General features: G+C 51.2%; 1 protein-coding gene across 1 annotated transcript; it reads right to left on the bottom strand.

The window, feature by feature from the left end:
* Positions 1-2,316: 2,316 nt before the first annotated feature.
* LOC128783189 (serine/threonine-protein kinase pim-1-like) lies at positions 2,317-4,502 on the bottom strand. Its single transcript, XM_053933822.1, has 2 exons — positions 4,269-4,502; positions 2,317-3,981 (listed from the first exon to the last, which is right to left on the bottom strand). Exons 1-2 carry the CDS (start codon positions 4,441-4,443, stop codon positions 3,842-3,844), a joined length of 315 nt encoding a protein of 104 aa, XP_053789797.1. The 5' UTR covers positions 4,444-4,502; the 3' UTR covers positions 2,317-3,841.
* Positions 4,503-14,501: the final 9,999 nt, after the last annotated feature.

The raw sequence follows: 14,501 nt of genomic DNA, 5'->3' as shown, positions 1-14,501 counted from the left end.
TGTGGTTCCCACTCCAGTGCTGGCACTTGAACCTCCCTCCATAGCCAGAGCAGAGCTCCCTTGTCCCAAAATGTCCCTGGCAATGCAGGGATGAAGGAAACAGGACGGGCTGTGGGGATCAGGGGCAGGGCATGGCCACGGATTTGGAGTGGTTGTGAGCCCCGGGCAGGACCTGGCCCTTGGCCTTGGTGAACCTCATCCCATTGTCCTGGGCCCACGGCTCCAGCCTGTCCAGATCCCTCTGCAGAGCTTCCTGCCCTCCAGCACAGCCACACTACCACCCAGCTTGGGCTCACCTGGGAACTGCCTGAGGGTGCCCTCGATGGCCTCGTCCAGATCAGCACTAAAGAGATTTCACTGACCTGGCCCCAGTCCTGAGCCCTGGGGACACCCCTGGATGTGACTCCATTCCTCAGCTGTTCTGAGTGCCAGGGGCTGGATGAGGGAAATCGTGGGGATGTGTTTCAGGAATGCAAAAGGGCCAAGGGCTGAGCCCCAGCCCCTGGCAAGGCAGATCCTGTCCCTCCCTGGTTGCTCAGGGCTCTTCCCGGGATGGGCCCTGGGATGTGGGGCTGTGCAATGCCAAGGGCAGGACCCTGGGGCAGCCCCTGCCAGGCTGCTGAGCAGGGACAAAGAGGCAGTGAGGCCCCAGGGCTGCAAGGGTCACTTGTCCCCTGGTGGCCTCAGGCCCAGGGCCAGCAGCCACGGCCAAAGTGCTGCACAGGTTGGCTCTGTCAGGGCCTTGCAGCTGCTGCACATGCCTGTGCCCTCTGCAGCCCAGGCTGTCCTACGGTGTCCCTGCCCTGCGCCTCTGTCCCTGCCGGCTGTCCTCATCCCCCGGCTGCCCCACCTCGCTGGCCCCTTCCTTTGCTGACAGCTCTGCCTCCTGCCTGCCTCTGCCTGGCCACACAAAGCCTTGGCCTTGATACCAAAAGGGTTCATTCCATTTTTACCCTGCCTGTGAACTTTTAGCATAGGAAAAAGGCATGCAGGTCCTGCTGTCCCAGCAAGGATGGCTGGCAGAGAAGAAGATATCTGGCTCAAGAATGCAGTGATGGAGAAAACAAGGGCTGGATCTGGGAACTTGGGGTGGGTTTTATGGAAATGGGGAAATTGTAATACACATTTAGCAACTGTGTATAAGCAACACACTGGTCGAATTCCATGTCCACATAAGGTTAGGAGTTATCCCTCACTGGACCTCAGGCCTCAATAAATGATCCCCTCTTAAATAGCAAATTAGTGTTAAGGAGCCTTATGCTGATAGTTTGTGTTTCAGAAACACGTGGCTTTTGCTCCTCTCTTCCACCTGAGAGCTTCCTGGGCAGGGGCAATTCTTCCAATTGCACCAGCGTGGCCATGGCTCAAAAGGGCAGCGAGCAGAAGGATTTAGCTTCTCCTGCCAGCCCCTGAAATGCCAGTTGTCATTTGTGTGCGCTGAGGATTCCACTTCAGACTCGGAACTCGCGCAGCTGCTCCTGGGGCGCCGCTCGCACGCTGGCACAGCGGTGCTGCAGCAGCTGTCCCGCACACAGGGAGGGCTCTGGAGCCTCCCCAGGGCCACCAAGGAGCGGAGGAGGGAACGTGCCCGGGATCTGCTGCAGGACCGGGGGATTGCGGGGGATCCTTCGCTCTCTTGGATGGGGGAGGGAGCGGGGAAATGGAATCAAGATGAGACAGGGATCAGCCAGCCCCACGCCAGGCAGCGTTTTCTCCTCTGAGAGCTCCTCTGAGCTGAGCGAGCTGCTGAAGCCTGCGGAGCAAATGAGAGCCGGGACTGAGGGAAAGGCTGGCTGGGAAGGAGTCAGATAAACCCGTGTGGGCATTTCCCTTTCCAAGGGGCTCCTGGGGAGACAAAGGAGACAAGAAGGATTCCCCACCTCACGACATCTCCTTTTTCCCTTCAGTAGCCCTATTGCAGTCACTGCATACAAGACTTTACTTGATCCCCTCGATGCCAGGGAGCACCAAGAACTTGAACCTTGCTGGAGTCCAGCCCTGCCTGCCTGTCACCGAGCAGAGGGGAAAGATGCAGAACCTGGGCAGGGGTTGAGCCAAATTGGCATTTTGCCACTTGTGATTTCCTCCCAGCTTTTGCAGCAGGGGGACAACCCCATCGCTGCAAACCACTCCCTTTTGCAAGGCACACGTGGACCTCGCTGGAAGCTCAGGGCTCTTGAAGGGGCTGCTGCAGTTGGCAACAGGAGCTGTTGTTGAACTTTTCACATTGCTTAACCCCCCTGCCAAATGCCATCAAGTGGCTGAGGAAGGACACAAAAAGATTACCCTGGAGGAAGGGAGGCCAAAAGCTTGGAAAAGGATGAAAGAAATGCTCTGATCATGATGATGACAAAACAATAGAACGATTTCTTTTTGACAGCAAATGAACACCCGCCGCCCTCCAGCCCTCCCAGCCTGGCAGGCCGAGCGGAGCCGTTTCCATGGCATGAGGTGCTGGCAGCCTGCAGAGAGAAACCAGAGAGCCACGGTCAGTCACAGAAGGCTCCTGTGCCCTGTCCTGCCATGGCCTGTGCCCGGGCCAGGCTGCTGGCTGTGCTCAGCGCCCAAACCTCCCGAGCCATTCTCTGTTTCGAGAGAAGGGCAGCGTGGCAGGCCACGTTCCACCTCCTCCGCTTCAGCACAGCACAGCAGCCTCCTCAGCAGCTGCAAGGGCGGGATGCCCGTGTGCCCGCTGCCCTCTGCCCGAAGCCCTTCTGCCAGCCCAGCTGTGGAGCCGGGTACCCACCTCTGCAGACCTGCTGCCAGGAGAGGAGCTGATCCCACACGAGGTCCTTGTCCTTCTTGAAGGGGATGTCCCCGCAGGCCGTGGCCCCTGGGGTAGCGCTGGCACTGGATGTGCTCCACGGATGGTGCAGGTGCTTCCTCGTCCAGTCCGGGCACCAGGTGTAATCTTCCTGGGAAAATAAAGAACAATTGCATGAAAGTCAATTCAAAATAAGACCTGGAAACAAGAAAAACCTACACAGCCTGTCACCGTTTCACGGGCCTGAGGAGGGTCTGACCACTCCATGTGAGAATGAAACCTGTCCACGGGTGGGGAAAAACCCCACCTTTCCCACCCGTAAACGCACCCCTTCCTCGAGGGCCTGCAAAGCAGACCAGCTGGGGCACGGCTTCGGAACCTGTCCCCCTCTGCTGCCCCCATCCACATGGATGGATGTTTTGTCAGGCTGGCTGCCCCCGCCCCAGCCCGTGCCAGGCTGGCTGGCAGAAGCTGTCAGCAAGGCCAGGAGCCAGCTCCCCTTCCACAACATCCGTCCCCTGTCCCACCAAAAAGCAGCTCGGCAGCCATGGGAAAAAATGAATATTCCCCAGCGCCGCCGAGCGGGGAACCTGCGGCGCGTGGCCAGGCCGAGCCCTGCCATGCCTGGAAGCACGAGCATCCCCCCGCCCCTGCGCCGGCTGGGGACTCATCTTGATTTCATCGGGGCGCAGAGCGTGTCCTCCAGGAAGGGGCCGCAGCCAAAGCCGCTCGGCTTTGCCCCGCCAGCGGCCAGCTCCAGGATGGTGTTCCCAGCTCCACGTGGTGCTCCAGAAGAACACGCCAGCTGTGCCTCGGCTTGCGGGGACATCCCGATGCCATTGAGCTGCAGGGGGATGTTTCCCCTGTTCCAGTACGTGGCACCTTCACCGCACTGCCACCACTTCTCCAGTGGCACGGGGAGCACTGAGCCGCTCCCTCCACAACTCGCCGGGGACCAGCGGAAGCATCTCCTCGGCTGCGCTCTCTCCTCCGTGCCGCGGCCGCAGGGAAACGCTCCGGGGTTTTCTTGGAGTGCCACCAGACGGGTGCAGCTGGTACTTGCTGGGCTCCTGGATCCTACTGAGCACAGGGATGGATCTCTGCTGTCTCCTGGGCCAGGCAGGGCTCCTGCAGCCAAGAATGCTCAAAAAGGTCTTCCAGTGATGGCCTGTCTGTGGGGTCCATGGATAAACACCACCTGATGAGGTGCTGGCACTCTGCAGAGAGAAACCAGAAACCGCCGCTCAGCGGGACAAGGCTCCTGTCCATGCTCTCCCACATTCCACGGTGCCCAGGCCACACTAGGAGTGCTCGGAGCTGCAGCCAAAAGCTTCCCATGGATCCTCTCTTCCAGAGGAGAGCAGCACAGAGGCACATGTGCCACCTCCTCCAGCTAAGCCCAGAAGATCAACCGCCTCACTAGCTGCAAGAGCAGGACGCTGATGTGCCAGCTGCCCCCTCCCAGCCCCGTTCCTCCTCCCGAGCCTTGAAGGCGCAGCCCCACCTTGAGACACCCGGGGCGGGAAGAAGAGCTGGCCCCGGACGATGTCCTCGTTTGTGTGGAAAGGAAGGTGCCCACAGACCAGGTGATAGAGCAGGATGCCCAGGGACCAGATGGTGGCTGGCTGGCCATGGTAGCAGCCAAAGAGGATCCACTCCGGTGGGCTGTACTCCGGCATCAGCCGGCCTGGGAGAGGCGGGACACGGACGGGATGGGACGGGAGTGGAGTGAGTGTGAGAGGGAGAAGGGGCATGGGGAGTGAGTGGAAAACCGGTCGACAGAAGCGCTGCTGCTGCTGCTGCTGCTGCTGCTGCTGCTGCTGCTGCGGAACTGCCGCAGCTCGCGAACGTTCCTCCATTGCCTCCGCGAATCCAACGGAGGAGCCGCCGCGCTTGTCTAGAGCTAGCCCGGCTTGTCTAGAGCTCCATGCAGCCTGGCCTTGAGCACTGTCAGGGATGGGACAGCCACACCTTCTCTGGGCAACCTGTTCCAGGAGAGTCTTGTTTCTGAATCCCTCACCTAAACCGACTCTCTTTCCATTTGGATCCATTCTCCCTTGTCCTGTCCTTGCCTGCCCTCCTACAAAGCCCCTGTCTAGCTTTCTTGTAGGTTGCCCTCAGGTCCTGGAAGGCCACAGTTGGATCAAGTCTCAGTCTCTTGCCCAGGTTGAGGAAGCCGAGCTGTCTCAGCCTTTCCTTGCAGGAAAGGAGTGTTATCAATACATATTATAATATTGGGTTTTGCAAATATTAAAATGAATTTTATATGTGTGATATTCAAGTAACTTTGTTCCAAAGATATAGTTTCTAATTTTGTTGTTAATTAAGCTTAGACATAGTAGTGCAATAGCTGACAGAAGTCTGCTTGTGTTAAAATGCCTGCTTGGATGGGATAACATCCAATGAACACAGGATGAGGACACCTGCTACAGATCTGCCAACGATCAGCACTCACCGTCTGAAGGCAGTGTGGACCAAGGCCCGAACTGGAAGTGATAAAGAGAAGGAGCCAAACCCCAGCCAGGAAACACGCATGCTCTGAAAAGGCGGACCCAAGGAGGGGCCATGTAAAATAGTTCCTGGAAAATGTAAACTAGGTTATGGATATGCATAAGGGGCTGTGAATATGCAACAGGTGGATGTGAGGGAAAAGGTATTTAAGGGGGATCCCCGAAGGTAACAGGGTGCTCTTGGCTGAGTGCCATGATGCACCCGGCCATAAATAACCTTTGCTCTGTGGTCCTTGTCTGCCATTGTCCTTTATTAAACTTTTTACATTTTCCCAGGAGAGTGAACGTGTTTTTCACATGGGCTACACATGCTTATACATAATTCTTGGAAGACTAGTAATTTTTTTTGATAATGATTGGGTTAATCTTCACATAATCAAACTTATCCATTTTGCAATATGTCTTGCTCATAGAAGTTGATTCAATCTTCTTGATTCAGTCTTCTTGCAGTCTTCAAAGCTCTGTTTCTTCTTGCCAAGGCATTCTGATTATCAAGTCTTTTATTCTAATCAGGTCCAAAGTTCATCAACTCATTTCTCTCCTGGCAGCATGGCTGTGTCTATGCAAGCAGGGAAACACTAATCGAGAGAATTCCACTAAGGTGAAGGTGGCCTCAGCCTCCCGTGACCGAGCTGCCGGGTATGATCTGTCAGATCCCCTTGAAGGAGCCTCTAGTATGTATGCCCAGGGAAGAAATGGGAACCAGGGCTAGAGGGGCCCTGCCTCGAGCCAGGGAGAGGCATGGGAAAACTGGATCTCTGGTCAGTGTGGATCCGATGGCCTGGCACATCAGAGCCACAGAAATATGAAACCTTAGCTGATACTGGTACGCAGTGTGCCCTGATACCATGGGGACATGTGGGGGCAGAACCTGTTTCCATTGCCGGGCTGACGGGGGGATCAATCACAGCAATTGACCCTGTTGGGAGCCGAGGTGAGCCTGACTGGGAAGGAGTGGCAGAAACATCCCATTGTGACCGGCCCAGAGGCCCCGTGTATTCTGGGCATAGACTTCCTCCAGAATGGCTACTGCAAAGACCCAAAGGGACTCAGGTGGGCTTTTGGCATAGCTGCTGGAGAGGCAGAGGACATGAAGCAGTTGAACACCTTGCCTGGACTATCAGACTGTCTGGAACCGACTGCCCCAGGGGTGGAAGCACAGCCCCACCAGCTGCCATGGACTGATCCAGGCTGCGCTGGCAAAGGGTGAAGCTCCAGAACACCTGCAGTACATCGATGGCATCATTGTGTGGGGGAACTCAGCAATGGAAGTATTTGAGAAAGGAGAGAAGATCGTCCAGATTCTGCTGGAAGCCAGCTTTGTCATCCAGAGCAGCAAAGGAGCTGCCTGAGAGATCCAGTTCCTGGGGGTAAAGTGGAAAGGTGGACAGCGTCAGATTCCAACTGAGGTCATCAACAAGATCACAGCGGTATCTCCACCCACCAACAAGAAGGAAACACGAGCTTTCCTAGGCACCATAGGTTTTTGGAGAATGCACATTCCTGAGTAAAACCAGATTTCGAGCCCTCTCTACCTGGTCACCCACAAAAAGAACGATTTCCACTGGGGCCCTGAACAGCAACAAGCCTTTGCCCAGATCAAGCAGGAGATCGCTCATGCAGTCGCCCTTGGCCCAGTCAGGACGGGACCAGAGGTGAGGAATGTGCTCTACTCTGCAGCCAGGAACAATGGCTTGTCCTGGAGCCTTTGGCAGAAGGTGCCTGCAGAGACTGGAGGACGACCACTGGGATTCTGGATCCAAAGCTACAGCGGGTCTGAAGCCAAGTACACTCCCACAGAGAAGGGAATCTTGGCCACCTATGAAGGAGTTCAAGCTGCCTTGGGGCTGATTGGCACAGAAGCACAACTCCTCCTGGCACCCCGACTGCCGGTGCTGGGGTGGATGTTTCAAGGAAAGGTTCCCACATCCTGCCACGCCACCGACGCCACACAGAGCAAGCGGATTGCCCTCATCACACAGCACACCCGTATTTGGAACCAGAACTAGGATTTTGGAAATACAAACTGGCCAGAAGGTGAAAAGTTTGGTCTCAGTGACAAAGAGGAGCAAGAAGAAGTGACACGGGCTGAAGAAGCTCCACCATACAACCATCTACCAGCAGAGGAAACACGCTACGCTCTTTTCACGGACGGTTCCTGTCGCATCGTAGGGATGGACCAGAAGTGGAAAGCAGCCGTATGGAGCCCCACACGACCGAGGTCGGCATCGGGACCAGGATTGCTCCAAGACCGGTGCTGGGACCTGTACCTGGATTGCTCTGGGATCTCTGAGTTCACTCTGGGGAGCTTTGGCTGCACCCCAGAGCAGCACTGGGACTGGGAGGGACTGGGAGTGACTGGGAGGGAGCCCTGGGCAGCGTGGGACCCCCTCCGTTCACAACGTTCAGTGCAGTCATCCCGGTCCAAATGATCCCAGTTTGTATGATCCCAGTCTGGATGGTCCTGATCCGCATAGTCCCAGTCTGTGCACCCCCAGTCTGTAGGATCCCAGTCCCCATGATCCCAGTCCATATGATCCCAGTCCGCATGATCCCAGTCTCTATGGTCCTGCACGGCACACACTCCAAGGGTCTGGAATTCCAGTTCCCAGTAGGGAAACATGTTCCTGCCCTTGAAGGCAAAGCTCTTAAGAAGGGGCCAAAAGCCAAGTGCAGCAAGATCCTACAGTGACATTTCACTGCCAGCCTTCAGTGGCTTAAGATCAGAGATTAGAAGCAGGCCGTGCATCAGTCTGTCCCATGCTGGGTCCATGTCAGGTCTTTGCCAAGTCCTTGCCAACTCCTTGCCAAGTTCTTGCCAGCCCTTGTTCGGAACAGCCAGCGTGACGGTTCAGTGGTTGCACCTGCGCTGTGTCCTGTTCTAAGCCGGAACTGCAGTGGGGGAAGGGATTCTTTCTCGTGGCAATCGGAAGGCAGAATGGAAAATGAGGGGCTTCAGACGGGCTCTTACACCACCCCGTGACTGACGATTGCCCTCGAAAGATCTTCATCAGCAGGGTTCCATGGTGTCGTCGTGGAGTCTTCAGGACTCGTCAAGTGTTGGCAGCAATCCCAGGGAAAAGAGAAGAGAAAAAGGAAAGGAAAGAGAAAACAGAAAAACTAAAACAATTAGTAAGCAAATTATAATTAAATAATAAGCAGAATACAATAAGTATTAATTAAACCAGTAATAGTTAAACAATAAATTGTTTAGATAATAATCAATATTCATCAATTGAACAATAGATTGATCAAATATTAAACCAGTATAATCAATATTAAACAATAAAATAATAAACCTAGTATAATCAATATTACTCAGTACAATTTTCTAATCAATAAACAAAAATAATTAAAATAGTGATTAAAACAAATCATAAGAGAAAATTATGTAAAACATATCTTCTAACCTTATAATCTGCTTGTGTCTACAGTCCTGGGAACATCTATAGTGTAAAGGATGTCGGCCAAGTGGTGTGCATTAATTATAGATGTCAATTTTGTTCATCGTTTCATCATTCTCCAATTCACAATAAGCAAGATTACTGATAAAACAAAACCAATCATAACCAAAATCAAAAAAACAACAATGGGATGACACAATTTGTTCAGGACACTGGTGGCAGTGAGCGACCACCCGAAAAGGGTATCCCACCACCTGTGCACGGCATCACTTTTCACCCTTTCTACAACACGATGTATTTCTTGCACATCATGATGAACAGTTACCAGAGTTTTCTGTCCATTCTCCTTGATTTTTCCTAGGATCTCTATTAGATCTTGATGAAGTAATAGTTGCTTTACCAAAGTAAGGTTCATCCCAATGGGAGTAGGCAATAGCTTGTGAATCAACGTGAGATTGGATTCTAAAAGTTCATGTGAAGTAACTGGAGCTACAAAAGAAAAATCACATCCTGCAATTTTAATAAAGTTGCAAGCACAAAACTTTGAATGATTTTTAGTATCTACTACTGTACTTTCTATAAACACAGTATCACAAGCGGTTCTAAAGCAGGCACACCCATTGCCTGTATGTACAAGGACTGTTTCAGAAGTCTCGTTAGGATGAATGTCAAAATGACAGCTATTTTGTTCTGTGTCTAAACAGATATCTTGAGCTATAATTGCATTACCTTCACAGATAAACCCTAGTTGTTCTCGGATAGTACAGGACTCTAAATTGACAGTTTGCCATTTGTCATTAATTTGACGGGCCCATTCTCTATGTTCAGAGGGATAGAAAATGGCTCCGTGATGATTTAATCCTAGCGCAATGATAGGGAATATCAAATGCACCGAGGCATTACTTATGGTCAACACAAATGCTGTGGCTGTGTTTGTGTTAGGGTCATAGGTAAAATTCACTAAATTCCACCAGGATTGGAAATCTCTTTCAAAGTCAGTGGCACTGTCCCAGACTATTTTCCTAATTTCAGTAGGAAAAGTGCCTTCTTCACCTTCTCTTATAATTGCGGCAGCAACTGACTGCATCCATAATTGAGCCTGGATACAGCTAAGAGCTAAGGAAATGTTGCTTTGTGTGGCATTAAGTGCATTAATTATCAATTTGCTATCATTTACATTTATCTTTTCCCAATTTGGTAGAATGTTTGATAGCAACCACTGATGTGTTCCCAAGGCCGATAAGGACGATTGCAGTGGCTGCTGTATTTTGGTTAAATCTTTAGTCGTGGAGGCCAATTTATTCATTAATACTTCCGAATCAATACTATTTAGGATTCCCAGTCCCGTTCCCACGACACCAGTTATGTCTCTTTGCACCCAGTTTTTAGGAGGGTTCCACTGTCGCAGCCAGGTTGTCCAACCCTGAAAAGAGGTTTGCAAAAAGGGTGAACAAGCTGGTTGTATTTCTGAGACATTGTTTTGCATCAGCAATTTGACTTGTTTAAGAGACCGTGCTGGATTAAATAATATCTGTTGTTGGCCAGTTTTCCTGATTATATATGGTCCAACTTCAAAAATTTTCGGGGTAAGCATAACTGGTGGCTGGGCTCGAGTGGTGGTAGTGGTGGTGGTATAAACCGTAGTAGATTGGGCTACAGCATTTATTATAAACTTAAAAGAAAGCCCTTCGGTGTTTTTTCCCATAAGCAAACCACTTCTGCAGTCTGTGTTAGTGTAAAATTGTGCCAACAATCCTGTATGCTTGGGTGCGTACAACCCTTTTTGTGCTTAAAGAGATCCTTTCACTTTTTTCTGCATGCTACCACAATTATTTCAGACCACGGCCACTCAGCTGGTTTCTGGCCATGGGGTTGTGGTAGGATGCAGAAAAATATTACCAGTTTTATCATGGATTAGGTGGTCTTCATGTCCCTCGGAGTTCTTCTGAAAAAGTAAACACAACAGAATTCTGCCGCCGAGAGGCAGAAAAGTTAGAATGATGGAATTATCCAGCATGTATTTGTCCAATGCTCTTTCCCTAGAGCACCAGAGGCTTCCCATGCATATTTATTCAGAGGGGGTTTTAGCACAAGTGCTACTAGTCCTATAGTAAGAGAGGTCCACCAGAACAGGTTGGCCAGGGTCATGAGCTGGATTATTAGGATCATTTGGTAGAGAGCATAGGAGTCAGTGTAGATGCAGACCAAAGAGGAATTCTGTGCTTCTCGTTGAAAAATACTCCAGACAGCTTTCAGCTCCCCAACGTGCGCACTACCTTCTCCCTCTGTAATAATTTGCTCACCAGAGGAAAAGTGGAGGACTTCTGCCCTATATTTCCATACTTTTCCTTTCCCTTTAGCAGAAGCATCAGTAAACCAAGAGTTTGCTGATTGTTTGGGGCAGAAAGGAGGGGTTACTTTGATTACAGAGGCAGGTTTGTCCAAGCTGTCAGTTTCTTGGATTGCTAAAGTTTTTACAGGTCTTTCTGTCATTGAGAAGAAGTTGCAGTAATGCTCAACCTGAGCATACCACTTTCTCACTGAGGCCCTCTGGGCCACCCCGTCAGGAGGGGGGGTCCCACTAGTGACTGTCTTAATAACCTTGAAGGGGCCTCTCAATACAATTGGTTGTTTTCATGCAATTTTTTCTACTTCTATGAAAGCTAAGATAACCATAAGCAATACTTTTTCCCAGGTAGTGTATCTTTTCTCGGCATCTTTGGAACCACGTGAGTAAAAACCAACAGGTCTTGTCGGACCCTCAGGACCCCGCTGCCATATGTGTACTGACAGCCCTGAGGAGGCAAATCCCCATTCCACCTGGAAAGGATCTGTAGGATGGATAGGGCCCAGTGCTTGATGAGCTGTTGCTTCAAAAATCAGCAATTGCAATGCTGGCTCCTGAGAAAGACTCCAATCCCATTTCACCCCTTTCCTCAACAAGTCATAAAGGGGAACAAATGGGTCGTTCCAGTTACTAGGAAATCTGTCTGGTCTTTCTACAGGAGATACAGCTGCTATAGTTTTTTGAAGGAGAATTGCTGTAGGTTTGAGTGATTCTGGAAGCCCACAAATTCAAGGGGTCATTATCTCGGGCTTCACAGGTAATTGCATCAGGGATTCAAAGTCAGGAATTAATTTCTTTTTGTGAGTCATTTGCAGGCAAGCAGCTTTGTGCACATTTTCCAAGAGTTGGTCGGGGGTACTAATTATAGCTATGGCATCTCCCCTTTCCAAGGGGCTTGTTCCCCCGGCCCAAAAAGCTGCACGCTGTGTCAGGGACCATGTGTCACCTTTCTCTCCTGTTGTTAAGAAGACACCATGTCCCCAATACCCACTGGCTTCCTGTTCAGTTAATTGAATTTGATCACCACCAGTGAGGGACACCCGGAAAACATATTCTGTTTCTGATTCATGTGGAGGGTGTCCATATTCCCTTTTAAGCTTAGCTAGCTCGGTGGCAGTGTTTAGTTGTGATGGTATGTGTTTGGTTGTGATGTGAGGTTGGAGATCATCATCACTGAGATAGCTATACACTGAGATTGTTTTAATCAAGGGTCTCAAGTGATGGCAGCAATGTTCCCCACAATTACTTGCTGCTTCAAGTTCTTGATGAGGATAGATTTGTTTAATGTGAGGAGTTTCCTTCTCCTCAAGCTCTGTAGAGGAATCAGCATTATGTGATTTGTTAATATGTTCCTCTGTTAAGGCAGCTCGCAATGCATAGATCACATTTTTTGCTTCATATAATTGTTTTTGCAAAATTTCAACTAGATTTTGAAGGGAGTCTATTATAGCATGTTCCTCACTTCTTCGCTCGAAGCGATTTTCTATAGCTGCCATAAGACAAGCTCCCAAAACTGAGCATAAGATAGTTTTATTTTTGCCCAATTTGAATTTTGTTTCATGTTGTAATGAACACACTCTATCAATAACATTTTCTAAGTTCAACCAATTACTCTGTGCCCATTTTTCTCCTTCTGTAGAAGGTTTGGCATTGTGTTTGGCTAGTAGTGCATAAAATTCAGCTTTAATTTCAAGGCTAAGATTGTCACTCATTTTGTGAAGGGACCAAAACCACGACAGGGAGGTACAACTTAAGTTCCACAAAATTACACAGCCCTCGCTGTGTCGCCCTTCGCTTCCCGGGGTGGGTGAAAGGACAATAATCTGCCTGGGAGGCTCTGCTTAGTTGCTTCAAGTTGTCCCTTCCTTCCCAGACCAGATACACACAACAACAACAAAACAACAGTGTCCCGCCTTTTGCACTAGGGGATCCTTTGTGAATTCCCAAAGACAGTGTGGGTGCCTTTTCAGCTGCAACCCTTCTGTCTAGACAGAAATCCTGTCCGTGACGCCAATTTTAATGTCACGATCCGCTTATTGCGGGGTGTCGTGATGGTTCTTTTCACCGATCCCAAAAGTGCAAAAGGGCAAACAACAAGGGACTATCAGTTAATCACAACAAATGCACCTTTATTAGGGGCCAAAACAGTAAATGCGATAGTGGGGATCGGAAAGGAGATAAAAGGATAGAGAGAGAGAGAGAGAGAAGAGGGGTATGGGAATAGCTACCAACACAGGCGAGATCCTCAGTGGTCCGGACGATGGGGATCCGTCTGTCGTGTCGGGGAAGTCTTCGAAGTTCTGGTCGACTCGGGGGTCCAATTATAGTCCACAGAGGAAAGAGGGGGGAACAAGTGTAATAATGAAAGTCCATTGTAATCGCCACGCGGGAACAGGTGAGTCCACAGAAACCACCAAAGCAAGACGAATCCAATGAAGAATAAGTCCATTTGAATCACTGAAGGGAAACAGGTCATGTCATTTGTGGTCAGACCACCAATTTCCCCTCCTCCCTATAGCAGGGGTCTCAGTCCTTGGGAGGAGGGTTCTCATTCTTTGTTTGTCACAGTGGTAACGAGGCAGATGAGGGGTCTTCAATGAAGGACCACGGGAGTCACCCCAAAAGTTCATTTGGCTTAAGAACGGAGATTAGAAGCAGGCCGCGCATCAGGCTGCCCCGAGCTGGGTCCATGTCAGGTCTTTGCCAAGTCCTTGCCAAGTCCTTGCCAAGTTCTTGCCAGCCCTTGTTCGGAACAGCCAGCATGACGGTTCAGTGGTTGCACCTGCGCTGTGTCCTGTTCTAAGCTGGAACTGCAGTGGAGGAAGGGATTCTTTCTCGTGGCAATCGGAAGGCAGAATGGAGAATGAGGGGCTTCAGACGGGCTCTTACAGGGTGTGAGGGGGTCCAGCTCCCAGCCCTGCCGACAGCCTTCAGCACCCACTGTGCCCTGGGCTGGGGCTGGAGCTGGGGCAGCCAGCCTGACAAAAACCCCCATGGGGGTAGCAGAGAGGGGGGTCTGACCCCGTGCCCTGGACAGTTTGGCGTGCAGGTGAGAAGGGCTTGGACTGCTCTGCTCCCCTTGTTTGCCTTGGCTTGTTCACATTTTTGGGGGGCTGTGCAGGCAGGTAGTCGAGTGGGTTTCTCCACCACTGGGTGAGTTTTTCTTTTGTGTGTCATGGTTGGGCCTTCCCAGGGTTTCTGCTGCCCTCTTCCAGCACCAGTGGCTTCTTTTCCAGCCCCGAGTCTGTACACAAGTCCCAGGTGCTGGCGAGAGGGCAGCGGTCACCCCGTGTGCCACTGGGGCAGCCCCCACATGCCCAGGGGTGCTGGGGCCAGGCTCTGGGAGCAGCAGCATCCCCCTGCTGAACTCTGTCTGTGTTCCACAGGAACCCTGTCCTACAGCCCACCAGAGTGGATCCACCACCGACGCTACCACGGCGAGGCAGCGACCATCTGGTCCCTGGGCCTCCTGCTGT

The sequence above is a fragment of the Vidua chalybeata genome, unplaced genomic scaffold (genome assembly GCF_026979565.1).
Source record: "Vidua chalybeata isolate OUT-0048 unplaced genomic scaffold, bVidCha1 merged haplotype W_reject_23, whole genome shotgun sequence".
NCBI lineage: Eukaryota > Metazoa > Chordata > Aves > Passeriformes > Viduidae > Vidua > Vidua chalybeata.
This window is presented reverse-complemented; position numbering and strand designations above follow the sequence as displayed.